The sequence below is a fragment of the Balaenoptera physalus genome, assembly GCF_965194825.1.
Source record: "Balaenoptera physalus genome assembly, chromosome: 13".
Taxonomy (NCBI): Eukaryota; Metazoa; Chordata; class Mammalia; order Artiodactyla; family Balaenopteridae; genus Balaenoptera; species Balaenoptera physalus.
In genome coordinates, this window is record NC_138892.1 from 32,417,467 (window position 1) to 32,432,078 (window position 14,612).

The 14,612-nt window shown below is 35.5% G+C and overlaps 1 protein-coding gene across 1 annotated transcript in view; it reads left to right on the top strand.

The window, feature by feature from the left end:
- Window positions 1–5,256: 5,256 nt before the first annotated feature.
- LOC309640369 (uncharacterized protein C12orf50 homolog) overlaps window positions 5,257–14,612 on the top strand; it is a 42,996-nt gene continuing 33,640 nt past the window's right edge. The window contains exons 1-2 of the mRNA XM_082419036.1: window positions 5,257–5,376; window positions 5,727–5,847. Of these exons, the coding sequence (XP_082275162.1) occupies window positions 5,365–5,376; window positions 5,727–5,847 (133 nt within the window). The 5' untranslated portion in view covers window positions 5,257–5,364. The remainder of the gene's footprint in view (window positions 5,377–5,726; window positions 5,848–14,612) is intronic.

Consider the following 14,612-nt stretch of genomic DNA (forward strand, 5'->3'; position numbering starts at 1 on the left):
CATTGTGCAGCATAATATGGTCAAAATTGTTTCTGGTGTCTTTTCCAGAGTGAATGCAAACTGTGGCCTTAGACCAATCCAAAACCACACGAATACCAACAACCAGCTTTCAATCTCAATTTTTCATAGGAATCTCACTTACCTTAGTTAAGTATGAGCTCCAACAGAGTCCAAATGGCTTGAGTACTTGTCGTCAATCAACTGCAGAGGTAAAAACCGCTTTGACTTATTGCTCAAAAGAACTTTGGAGGGTAAGTAATGACAGTCAATGACTGAATAAAAATTAATAAATATTAAATATTTAGTAATAGTAGCCTTTCTATCTCATTGAAGCTAGTAGTCCCTAGTAGGGGAGTTTTGATTACTGCCATCTTTTATATGTCTGGACAATGCCCAGGTCTCATTCCTATAATTGTCTTATCTGCAGGTATCAGACTGCCCAGCAGTTTCCTGATTTAGCCCCCAGAAAATTAAACGACTATATCTCACTTGGAGTTATCTATGTATAAGGGAATTCCCAAAGAATAAAATAACCCTCCGAAAAATTCACTGGTTTTTGATTGCTGGATTCAGAGGGGAGGGATGGAAGAGATTTGCTGTATAAAAGTATTTACTTTCTCTTCTGCTATCTTTGATTTTCTCTTAGGAAAAATAAATTAAATAAATAAATAAGGGGGTTTGGGGCAAAAACACCTGATGTGAGATCCTGGGACCAGAAACGTCTTAGCATTTTGTAGTCAAAAACCGTGACTTTGTTCCTCCAGAGGAATCCTAAAAAGCAGCTTGTTTCATTGGTCTCAAGGAGACAACAATTAAATAACCGTCACAACTCTCAACTGTCATTTCCCAAACTGCCACAGAGTCTTTTAGTCCCAACATTCTATCATTTCTGAGAAAAGATCATCTTCCAAAACATTCCACTTGCTGTTTGAAAGTAGCAACAAAGCTAACCATTTTTTAGGAAGCACTCTTTATTTCTAGTGCTTTGATTTCATCAGTGCCTGGAGCAAAGCTTCTGGCAGAAACAGGAGAGTCCAACGCAGGGGACAGCCACAGAACCCATTCACAGTTACAATCTGGACTCCTACTCTCTCTGATGGTAGCAGCCAACCCCTTTGCCTGATTCTCATAAGTCTGAAGAGTCAGCAAGGAGTGACTACCAGCCCCAGTACTTAAAGTGGTGTTAACACAAACTGGAAGAAAGACTATAATTTTTCTCTCATGTGTTAGTGTTCTTGCATAAACCAAAAATGAAAGTTCAGTGCAGAGTGTACCTTGGCCAACACAAAAACACAGAATTTTCAGGCCTACCCTGAGCTGTGCAGGCAAATTTCTCATAACTCTTCTTTAGTCATTACAGGGAGAAAAAATCGTCCTGGGTATAGTCATAGCTTTCCCTGAAAAACTAGAATGAATTTCACAACAGGAAAGGAGTGAAGAGAATAAGGAAAAGGTGTGTGGGGGGGAGGGAGGGTAGAAAGAAAAAAAGGAAAGCAAAAGAGAGTTGGAAAAAAAGAAGAAATTAGGGTTCCAGGCATTCTAAACACTACCAAAATGCACAGATCTATTTACAATGGCAAAAAAAAAAAAAAAAAATTCCCTTCTGGGTTTGATGTGGTTTTTTTTACTGTTTCTAATGGAACATAATTGTTCAAAACTAACTTCAAGAGGTAAAAGCATTTCTTCAGCCTTTCCCCTATGTAAAACATGGGTTCTCACAATGGCTTTAATCATGATGTTAATGTAATCATGCAACAATGGTGTTTGGTAACAGTATTTGAAAATAGTCCAATGCAGCTAAAAGTTCATAGGCGGAGAGGAAGTTTATCTGGAGGCAAAGACCACTTAAAGCTATTTCTTAGGGGTGTTTCTCCCAATAACCTATGTGCTTAAGATGGGTACATTGTTATTCTAGAGTTAGAAGGTAGGGCAAAACAAAAGTTGAGATATTAGATTTTTCTATATATCATTGCTATTATTTCCAAGGTTTTAGTCAAGTCTTTATTCTCTACTTCATTTACTTCTAATACGTAGTTCTTTTTATTATTTTCTTTTATTTACACTTATAGGTGAATAACTCTTTTCTAAATTTTAGCTTATTTCCTAGATTTTTATCCTAAAGCAGTGTATTCAAAAAGTTCATACCAACTTAGTCTTTTTTACTTAACCAAAATGAAAATCTATATGTCTTGATCTTTTAAATTTACAATTAAAAGTACACTGCAATTTAAAAATACATTTTGATCTACTGTAATTTGTCATCTCTATGGCATTTTCTAAGTTACCTTCTATGGATATTTTTATTAATTTCTGCTAGGTTCTAGTTCTTTTAGTAAAGATACTAAGATGAAGACCTCAGTAACTGCTGATTGAAATGTCTCATTCTGGGAATCAGAGTACTTCATTTTGCTTTCAACAAATTCTCAAAATTTGCAAGCATTCTGGAATCCTTCTGCTATAGGAAGAAGCTATTCCCCTTTTAATGATGGGTGAAGAGTAAATGGAATATAGCTACAAGATGAATAAGTAGTCCAATTTATTTTCAGGCATCTATTAAATATCGCGATCTGAATGATTTTTGTCAAGTCAGTGGATAGCGGTGAGTACATAATTAAATAATTTTACTTTTATCTTGAAATATAGATAGTATATTTACCTATTTAAAAATTTTAGTTTTGTTTCCAAATCATATATAGAAATGAGTTGAGAAAATATTTACTTGTGAAATACTTAATACTTCTTAATTATGAAAGTATGAACTAGTTTATGTTCCAATTTTAATCAGAACATTGAAGGGTAAAACATACTATTTTATTTTTATTAGCTTTTTCTGGTCAATATACTAGAATTGAGTAAGAGAAATTACTGTACAGTATTCACTAAGGTAACCTAGCCTACAGTTAGATGTGAGGTCATTTATGATGAGCAAATAATGGATTAGGTAACAGTGAGCAAAATTCTGGAAGTTTGAGTTTGTGTGCTTACTAGCAACCACTTTCAACATTTCTGCAAAGCTAGAGAAGGTATCTTCTAATTTAAATTTATTTAAGAATTATCTATTGTGTAATACACTGTCAACAGGAGATCAGTTTTAAAAATACTACTGATAGCCTGAAAGACTGTGGAAAAGAAATTATTTTTTCCCCTTACACACTCATAGTTCTTATATTTGCATTCCTGCAATTCTTATACTAAAAAACATAGGATTAGCAGCAAGAGAGTTGAAAATGGCAGAAGTTGGGAATGACTGCTATTTCTTTTTTAATTCCATATGCATAAAGGTAAATATTGTACAATTTACGGTACTTCATATGCTTAAGCTTTTTAGTAGAATGAAGGAAGATATGGCAATAATTTGCATTGCTGAATCAAAATTTACTATTTTCCCACAAAATAATTTATGTATTTAAAATCTGAAGTAAATCCTTATCATGTATTTTTGATATATTGAATTTCTCTGATAAAATCTGGGATAATTTAAAATTGTTTGAAACTACCCTTCTATATGCCAGTTATATGCCCCTGGCTTTTTAATCCTCAGTGTGGCACTTTTGCCTATATTATGGTTCCTTGAAACATCAAATTCCTAATATTGAAACATTATATGATACATCATACTGTTTTGGTTAATGTGATTCCAGTCATATAAATTCGAATAGTTAAATTCAGGTCACTATCAAACAGTTAAATAAATCTAATTTACCCCCTATTTTGAAATTTATTAACAAAATTACTGAATTTTCCCCTGTCAAAGTAACAGCAAATAATATCATGGAAAAAGGAAAAGAAAGTAATACAAACAAATTGGCCAAACATGAATTGAAGTTTATAAAGTTAAAATGGGAAAAAATATTTAATCTATGTGATTAGGATTAATGGATCTCAATGAAACCAAATAAGAGATGTAGAAATTCAGTGTTTGGAGCTTCATGTTCATATCAGAATGAACCCAGTGAAAGACATGCTGTGTCTGGTTTAAAGCATTTCATCTCTGCTAGGACAACTGAATGGAGTCAACTTGACTGTAAGAATGAGATCTACTTCTCTTACCTGTTACTTTAAGATTAAACCCTAGGATGATAGGAAATAACAGAATTTATGTTCCATGTAGGCAGAGAGTTTTGTCTATTTCACTGCTGTATCCTCAAATACTTAGTAAGTTCTCAATAAATAAATGAAAAAATAAAAATAATAGTAGCAATCACAATACTTTATCTCCCATAATTTTTACAACAATCTGTGAGGAGGGCACTTTATTCCCTTTTTACAGGTGAGGAAACTGAGGCACAGAGAGGGTGAGTAACAGATTGACTTTCTGATTATGGGCAAAATAGAGTTCAAATACCAGTTTATCTGGTTCCTGCCCACTATCCTGGACTAAGAGACCTACAGATCCACCTTAAAAGGGAGAGAGGCTGAAGACAGAGAGTAAGAGGGTGGGAAAAAAAATAAGGAACAACCCTGAAATACGTGTCTAAAAAAGGGATGAATTTAATAGGATATTTTTATTCTATGTTACCCACCCTCTGCCCCAAAAGCCAATGACCTGAAGTTTTCCCAACTGTGGATCTATGTGTAAAAGATATAAAATAAAAAAAATAGCAGCCCTTTAAAATAATCCACATCTGCTTTTGTTGGGATATAATGATATAAATGTGTAAATGTATAGGCACAATTGTAGACCAAGGGCATATAGCATATACATGTAATGTAACATAGCACAATGTGCTAATTTTTTAAAATTCCACAATAATATAAAGTTTAAGCTCCATTCACTTTCCCTATATAAATACACTTAGTATCTCCATAAACTGAGTAAGAAAACAATTATCTAATAAAAGATATGATTAATAGAGATCATCTCTACAATTAGAATATGGATGATGATTCTTTAAAAAATTCTGGCTTTCTTAAGAAAGAAAAATTAGATCCTTCTGTCACTGGATTGTGATTAAGCGTGTCACTGATCTTTTATATGTTTATCCTTAGTGAGCCATATGGATTAACTGATAACAAGAAGGAGAATTTTATCAGTGACTCATGGCGTGTTGTACTATTTAATCATTAGATTATCTTGTGTCTTTCATTAAAATTAGACTGGTTTGCTAGAATTTAGACTTTATGGCCTTATATTTGTAGTATTTTTTTAAGTTTTAATTTGATCTCCTCATATTTTCTTTAGTTGATTAGTAATCTGTTGTTAAACACTAACATTCATATATTGAGTTTTCTATACTGTTTACTTTTTCCTTTTAGGGTTCCCAGTGCCGATTCCGACACTGTGAAGAGGCCCTTGGCAGTGACACTGTGTGCTCATTATGGAGAGAAGGAAAATGTTTAGATCCACTTTGTAGATCTAGACACATGGAAATGCAGGTAGAATTACTCAGCATCATCACGTTTGATAAAAGCATCTCCCTTCGATAATACTGAACTATACTCTTACAACACAATTGAGAAGAAATGATTTTTCCTCCCATTACTTAATTTTAGGCATTTTGCACTTTGCTCAATTTAAATTCTTAAAAAAATGGGCAAGTATATTTTAGGAAATCCATTGCACCTTTTAAATAGCAGAGCTTAGAAACACTCAAAGCCTAGAAACACAGGTGATCTTAAATCAGCAATTGCAGTAGTTTTTGTCACATTGTGTTGTGTTGTAGCACATTGTATGTACTGTGAATATGGCATCTGATCATTACATTTCCCCCACCTCCTTTGTCTAGCAAAACTGCAGCATTTCATGCTTCTGGGAAACTCAGCCTCTTGGTTGTGTGAAGATCAGTTGTATCTTTTATCACAGCAAACCTCGAAATATCAATGGATTATTTTTGCCACCAAGTAGCAGTGAGTATTTCTTTTGAATAACACGGATATACCATATTATAATCTGGTTTTGGAGTAGCAGCATAGAATGACACGTTAAATAAAGTATGACAAGGTGAGTAATGCAGTTTAACAGCCAGTGAATGATTTGGGATGGTTCTATCAAGAATCATGAGATGAAGCTTAGAATGAGCCATCAAGTAGCCAACAAAAATGTAGTGAACAAAGAGCAAGTCAAACTTTCTCTGTGTTTCTAAAGTGGATTTATTCATCTGAAAAGTGAGAGGACTACTGACCTCACTAGGTAGAGGGGAACTGTCTCAGCAAATCATTGCACAACTGGCCTCACCGTTGTGCCCTCATCTCATAGGTGGGGAGAGCAAGGGCATGCTCTGGTTTGCACACTTCTGCTTCTAGAAGAACAGCTAGATGTGTGGTTCTTCCTAAGACTTCATTTGTGGATAAAATGCAATCCCATTGTTGCAGAGTAAGTGGCATACTTTAATCCAACTAAATGACACTGAGGTTCTACTATGTGATGAACCTTAAACTAGGTTCTGGGAAGGGGATAGGGAAGACACCACGCCCTATAACAGTGAATGGCAAGAACCTTGCTTAAGAAGTTGGGATTGTCAGGTTTTCCTGATGCTATAGCTATGCCACTCTCCTGCTGTGGCCACCATATTTCTTATGATGGAATTATTCTAGAAATGAGTTTACAGAATATCAGTCCTTTGGATTTGAAAACTTGGCTTCAGATAATCCTTGGCAAATGAATGACTAAAAATTATGTTTCTTTGTTATAGTCTTCTGGAAAACTCTGATCTCATAGCATTCATCATACACGTGATACCTTGATCAATGTTTTTCTTCACTAGACTGTAAACATCACAAGGGTGGGGATCATAACTAGTTTCTTTACCAATGCTTTGCACAGTGTCTGGAGCACAGATGCTCAATAAAATTGGATGTATGGATAGATGGATGGGGACAGATAGATAACTACTGAAGGTAACCTACTGGGATGCAAGTTATTACACTTACTAAGTGGTTAACTTCATCCCATTGTTTTACATCTAGTGTGATTTTATTTCATGAGGACATTGTACTAAATTCTCTATATCTAGTGTAATAGTTTGCTTCCTAAAGGTCTATGGGTAAAATTGCTATCTTTCAAACTAATTCTTTTAGGACTAGAGGAAAACAAAGACTGCATCTCTGGGCAAAGGAAAGGTAGAGTGTCTGTGTAACAATTATTGGGCTCCCCACTATAAGACATGCCCTGGGCTAAGTTCTGTAGGGATACATTTTATTATTCTCATTTATTAGGCATAGAATCTGGACGTCAAAAATAAATTCTAGCTTTTCTGGAAGTCTCAATTTCTTCAACATGTGTCAAAACTGCTCCTGACTCTTGGAATAAGGTTTCCCCTCTCTCAATAGGGTCAAAGCCAGATCCATGCACTGGGACCAAATCCTTCCCCTAGCCATTCTACCTCCATCGTGAGAGGGGATAAGCAGGCTTCATAGGCTGCTAATACCCTACTTCCTCAAACCTCCTTTCATCTGTCTACAGGGGACAAATCCACTTATGTGTTTTGAATTCACCAGGACTAATTTTATTCTGCCCTTTATTCCTGTTTATGTCAGTTTCCCTAGGGGGGAAAAAAATACTCCTGTGTGTTTCTCCTTTATTCTCACACTAGTACCATACTCACAACACTTCTGACACCATACAAATGGGTTTTTTCCCACACCAATCAATTCTCTGTGACATTAGCTGGGTGTCCTATAATTTAATTCAATTCTGACACTAACCAGAGTTAACACAGACCCCACAGATTAGTGACTGTATCCCCAAAGATTACCTTCCACTTTAGACATTAATTGCAAGTAGAAGGTCCCCAGGTTACCCACAGCCTCTGTCTAATTTGGGTACAAATTGGAGGTTTCCATGATCTCTCTCCCTGGATTAAATAATTTGCTAGACAGCTCAAAGAACTCAGGGAAACGCTTCCTTATGTCTACCAGTTTATTGTAATAGACGATGCCATAGAGGATGGCATCCTCTACTGTAATAAAACAACCAGATGAAGAGGCACATAAGGTGAGGTCTGGAAGGGCCCGAGCACAGGAACTTCTGTCCCTGTGGAGTTAGGGTGTGCCACCGTCCAGTACGTGGATGTGTTCATCAACCTGGAAGCTCTCTGAATTCTATACTTTTGGGATGTTTATGGAGGCTTCATCAGGTAAGCATGATTGATTATTAAACCAATCTCTAGCCCCTCTCCCCTTCCTGGACATGGGGGCGGGGCTGAGAGTTCCAAGCTTCTAATGCTGGCTTGGTCTTTCTGGTGACAAACCCTACTCATGAAGCTACCAGGAGCCCACACAGAGTCACCTCATTAGAACAAAGGACATTGCCATCACTGAGGAAACTCTAAGGAATTTTGGAGTTCTGTGTCAGGAACCAGGGTCAAAGGCCAAATATTAGAACAAAAGATGTTCCCAGTGCTCTTTTTACTTAGGAAATCACGAAGGTTTTAGGAACTCTGTGCCAGGAACTGGGGGCAGAGACCAATGTATTTCTTTTCTATTATTTCACACCAGTCAATATCAGAAACCCCATCTTTCAAATGACTCACTCCTCTCCTTATTTGGCCCCTTTCATCCACTCCTCCCCAACCTTCATTATCCGCAGAATTCTTTTTCAACTTCTTCCCTGAACTTTCCCTTCATCTTCATAGTTGAATGTAAGCGTCACTCCCCCCTCCTTCTCCAGCAGCACTCTCCAAGTGGTGGCTGTTTTTATCCCCAGTTCTCAAGTACCACTTGATCTGGAGATGAGGTAGAAGGTTTCCTTAGGTCCTATTGCCAATTTCAGATTGTTCTCTATCACTTCTCCTTAAAACCATCCAGTTTGTATCTCATGCCATTATTCCCCCTCGGTGTTGCTGTTCTTTTTGCTTTTGTCTACATCTGTTCACGTCCTTCCTCCCCATTTTTCATAAGTATGAACTCCTGGCTCATAGTCACTCTAACTGTACTCCTGTGTCAATTCTTGGTGATTCCAATATGTAAGTATATGATCTACCACCCTAGCCTCTCAGTTCCTTGAACTCAATTCCTCCACTGAGCTTACCCTTCCCCATCTCAGTCACTCAGTTATACTCTAAATACTAATTGCCAGCCTTTCTTCCTCTGGAGGGAATGGCCTGAGCTGTATTATGGGAGAGGCCAACTGATGTGTACAGTGGTAGGGTATCACTTTTGATCTTTTGTAGTTTCTATTAAACTTGAACTGAGGAAAAAAAGTCTCCTTTGTCTTAATCCATCCTCTTACAAGCTACCACCCCATTTTTTTCTTTCTCTTTGTAGCAGTTCTCAAAATAGTTATCCTTGGTATTATCAAATCCTCCCCACCCATTCTCTCTTAATCCCATGTAAACCATCCTTTTCAGCCTCTTTCACCATTGATATACAAATTATTAAACCCAGTGGTCAATTTTCAGTCCTTTCATAACTGGAACGATTAGCAGCATTTGACAGATTTGATCACTCCTCCCTCATTGATATAATTTCCTTATCTAGCTTCCAAGACCCTGTACCTCTTTGTTTTACTCCTATCTACCTAGTATTCTGTTTTTGCTCTCCCTTACTGGTTTTTCATCTTTTCCCCATCCTCTTACATGTGGTATGTTCTAGGAGTTAGTTCTTGGTTCTCTTTTCTTCTCTGCCTACTCCCTTAGTAATCTCATCCAGACTCATGCCTTTGATTATGATCCACATGTAAATTACTCCCAAATTTACATATCTATTCCAGACCTCTCTCTTGAACTTCAAAGATCCTTATATTCAACTTTTCACTTGGGCTCTTGAATAGATATTTCCCACTTAACACATTCAAAACTCAACTCACAATTTTACTCCTATATCCCCAAACCTGCTATATCCATAGCCTTTCTATCTTGGTTTAATGGCAGTTCTATCCTTCTATCCTTCAGGTCAACTGAATCATCCTCAAACTCTGTTTCTCTCATATCCCACATCCAATCCATACAGAAATCCTGTTAACTCTACTGTATTTAATATATCCAAAATCCGACTTTTCTCACTATTTCTACTATTCCCACCTTGGGCCAAAACACCGACATCATTTCTTGACTGGATTACTGCAATAGCCTAAATGGTTTTCCTACTTCAACTCTTGTCCCTCTATGTCTGTTCAAAGCACAGTCAGTGATACTCTTATGCATAAATCAGACATCACCCCTCCAATTGGTTTTCATTTCATTCAGAGTAAAATCAGAGTCCTGACAAAGGCCTAAATGACTGTACTTGATCTGGTGCCCTGTTTCCTCTCTGAATTTATCTCCTGCAGCTGTTCTACTTGCTCACTCTGCTCCAACCATACCAGTTTCCCTGCTTCTCCCTGCTAGTAGGCTCCTGCTTCAAGGGCTTTGCATGAAACACCCTTCTCTCAACAGCTTTATGGTCAACTCCTTTACCTCTTCAAGGCCTTACTCAAATATCATCTTTTAATGAGGTCTACCCTGAATACTCTGTTTGAAATGTGGCAGCCTTCCCACTTCCTCCCTACACATTCTTCCTGGCCTTGCTCTGCTTTCTTTTGCCATTTCCCTTATCATTTTCTCAGATAAAATATAATTTATTTCTTCACTACATCTATTGTTTGTTGTCTGATTCCTCCCTATAGAATGAACATTCCGTAAGAGTAGGAATCTTTATTTTGTTTACTGATGAATCCCAACCACGAAACATAGGTACATAGTACTACCTTTCACATAGTGGCTAATTCTATCCCAGGAAGTCCAGAAAAGTATTTATTCATGTTAAGCAGGTAAATATTTTTTCTCTGCCCAGACAGATGTCTGTGCTCTAGGAAAGAGGATTCAATTTCCAGACTGGAGGAAACTACGAAGCTCATTTGAATATGTGTTAAACCCACTGCATCATCTGTTCATTCTAAAACTATTTCAGTACCTCAGAAGATATAATTTGATCTTTTGTAGACCTAATATTTCCTAAAATATTTCCAAGGACATTTACCTACCAAGGTTCATATTAACCAAAACCGGGAAAATAAATCATCTCACCTTAGACAAAAATTAAATTACAAAGTTATACCTTTATTTTAAAATCTACCTTTATGTTTCAGTAGGTGCATGTGATTGACAAATTCAGGGTGGGATTAATGACGATTTTTTGGTAGCGAAATATAACTATTGTTTCATACATAGCATTGTGCAATTCATGTGTAAGTTTGTAGCCAGTTAAAATAAGATAAAATTTACGCATTTAAATGTGTAACCTGTGAAAATTTCTAGGGCCTCTGATCAAGGAATTGAGACCCATCATGTGGTCCATGTTAAGTAGGTGAGTTGGAGCCACAGCAATGCTATCTAAGTTACCAGCTGTGCTCTTCCAGAATGAGGTGTTTGCCAAAAGCAATTTCCCATTAGTTGATTTGCCATTGTCTGTTATCTTTAAGCACTAAGTTCAATACTTGAGTCCTGCATTTTTTGTCTGGGAATATAAAACTGCCAGTTAGTCTTTTTGCAATTTAAACTTTAATCTGCTAACAAATTAAAAAAGGTTTTGGACTCTTTTGAAAAAGATTTCATTTAGGGACTTCCCTGGTGGTCCAGTGGCTAAGACTCCATGCTCCCAATGCCAGGGGCCTGGGTTCGATCCCTCATCAGGGAACTAGATCCCACATGCCGCAACTAAGAGTTTGCACGCACAACTAAAGATTCCGCATGCCGCAACTAAAAAAAAAAGATCCCACATGTCGCAACTAAAAAAAAAAAAAGATTCTGCATGCCAAACTAAAAGATCCCACACGCTGCAACTAAAGATCCTGCATGCCGCAACAAAGATCCTGCACGCGGCAACGAAGATCTCGCACGCTGCAACTAAGACCCAGCACAGCCAAAAAAAAAAAAAAAAAGATTTCATTTAAATGTTGCTAAACCAGACATTTTCAAAAGAGGCCTAATCCTTCTGGTGATCATCTCCAAGTTTAAAAGGAAATAGGTATCAAATTTAAATATAATAAAAATAAAATAGAATAAATTAAAATCTAAATTTTTAAAATTCCTATAAGAATAAGCCTCCACATTATGGAGACTTATAGTCATTAATTTATCTCTTTAATACATTTCTTTAGGATTGAGTTGTCATTGCAATTATTATTGATATATAATTTATTAAAATAACATAATTACATTACAAACTTAGAGAAATAATTACTGCACATAAAATTAGAATTTTATTGGAAAAGTATATAAACTATGAAAAAGAATGAAATAGAAATTCTAGAGTTGAACAATAACCAAAATGACAAATTATTAGAGGGGTTCAACTGCAGATTTAAGCTGACAGAAGAAAGAATCAGCAAACTAAAGACAGATCAATAGAGATTATATAGTCTGAAAAAGGTATAGAATTGAAAGGAAAAAAGAAAAATGTTTGGTAGAATTTGCCTGTGAAGCCATCTGGTCCTGGACTTTTGTTTGTTGGGAGTTTTTAAATCACAGATTCAATTTCAATACTTGTAATTGGTCTGTTCATATTTTATATTTCTTCCTGGTTCAGTCTTGGTAGATTGTACCTTTCTAAGAATTTTTCCATTTCTTCTAGGTTGTCCATTTTATTGGCATATAGTTGCTTGTAGTAGTCTCTTACAGTCCTTTGTATTTCTGTGGCGTCAGTTGTAACTTCTCCTTTTTAATTTCTAATTCTATTGATTTGGGCCCTCTCCCTTTATTTATACAATGGAATATTACTCAGCCATAAAAGAAGAATGAAATAATGCCATTTGCAGCAACATGGATGGACCTAGAGATTATCATCCTAAATGAAGTAAGCCAGACATAGAAGACAAATATCATATGATGTTACTTATCTGTGGAATCTAAAAAAAAAGGGGGGGGGGAGATACAAATGAACTTGTATACAAAACAGAAATAGACACACAGACATAGAAAACAAACTTATGGTTACCAAAGGAGAAAGGGGGAGGGGGAGGGATAAATTAGGAGTTTGGGATTAACATATACACACTACTATACATAAAACAGATAACCAACAAGGACCCTACTATATAGCACAGGGAACTATACTCAATATTTTATAATAACCTATAAAGGAAAAGAATCTGAAAAAAATAGAAGTATACGTATGTATAACTGAATCACTTTGCTGTACACCTGAAACTAACACAACATTGTAAATCAATTTTACTTCAATTAAAAAAAAGAAAAAGAAAGATGAACAGAACCTCAGAGAAATGTGGGACATGCATAATGGGAGTACCAGAATGAGAGGAGGGAAAATAGAAAAAAATATTCAAAGAAATAATGGCTGAAAGCTTCCCAAATTTGATGAAAATTATTAATCTACATATCCAAGAAGCAAAACAAATGCTAAGTAGAATAAACCCAAAGATAGACACATCTAGACACATCATAGTTAAAAGAGTAAATGCCAAAACAGAAGCAAATTCTGGAAAGAAGCAAAATAACAATGATTTGTCACATATAAGAGAACCTCAGTATGATTAACAACTGACTTCTCCAGAAAAAAAGTAGTCCAGAAGGCAGTAGGATGACATACTCAAAGTACTGAAAGAAAAAATATATATATATGTACATGTATATAATTGTATTTTGAACCTAAAACATTTAGAAATGTAATATATTTGACAATAACAGCACAAAAGAGGCAGGCGAAAGCAAACCTGTATTATGGTAAAGAAATGATACCAGGTGGTAACTCAAATGAAGAAAACTAGAAATGATAAACAAGAAAGCTAATGTATCAAACTCTATAGATATGTATTTTCCTTCTCCTCTCAACTACTTTAAGAAATATAAAGTTATAGAAAGTAATAATTATAACAATGTGTTTTGGGGTTTGTAACACATTACAGATGTAATATAATATTAATAGTATTATACAGAATACACACACAAAAATACTCGATAAAATTCTAGGAAACTAAATCCAACATTAAAAAAAGGATTTTAGTTCATGACCAAGTGGGATTTATCCCAGAAATGCAAGGTTGGTTTAACTACAAAAAATGAATTAATGTAATACACCAGATCAATAGAATAAAGGGCAAAAAAAAACATGGTCATAGTCATCATAGTATATTGAACAAAAAGCATTGACAAAAACCAACACTCTTTCATGATAAAAACACTCAACAAACTAAAAGTAGAAGGAAACTCCCTCAACCTGATCTAGGACATATATGAAAAATCCACAGCTAATATACTTACAGGCATAACTGAAAGCCTTTCCCCTTATTCAGAAACAAGATAAGGATGTTTTCTTGCCATTTATATTAAAGCCAGGGGGATTGGGCAATAAAGCTAAATAAAAGGCACTCAGATTGAAAAGGAAGAAATAAAATGATCTCTATTTACATATGGCATGATCTTTCATTTAGAAAAATCTAAAAAACTTGTTTAAAACTATTAGAAGTAATAAATTCAGCAGGGTACAAGATTAATATACAATAATTGATTGTATTTCTATATACTAGCAATGAACAAAGTGAAGATGAAATGGAAAAAAAATTCTACTTACAACAGCATTAAAAATATTTAGTTATTACTTTAACAAGAGAAGAACAAAACATTCAAAAACTACAGAACGTTGTTGAAAAAAATTAAAGAAACTTTAAAAATGGAAAGATAGACCATGTTCATAGATTGGTTTTATTGTTAATATGGCAGTACCCCCCAAATTGGTCT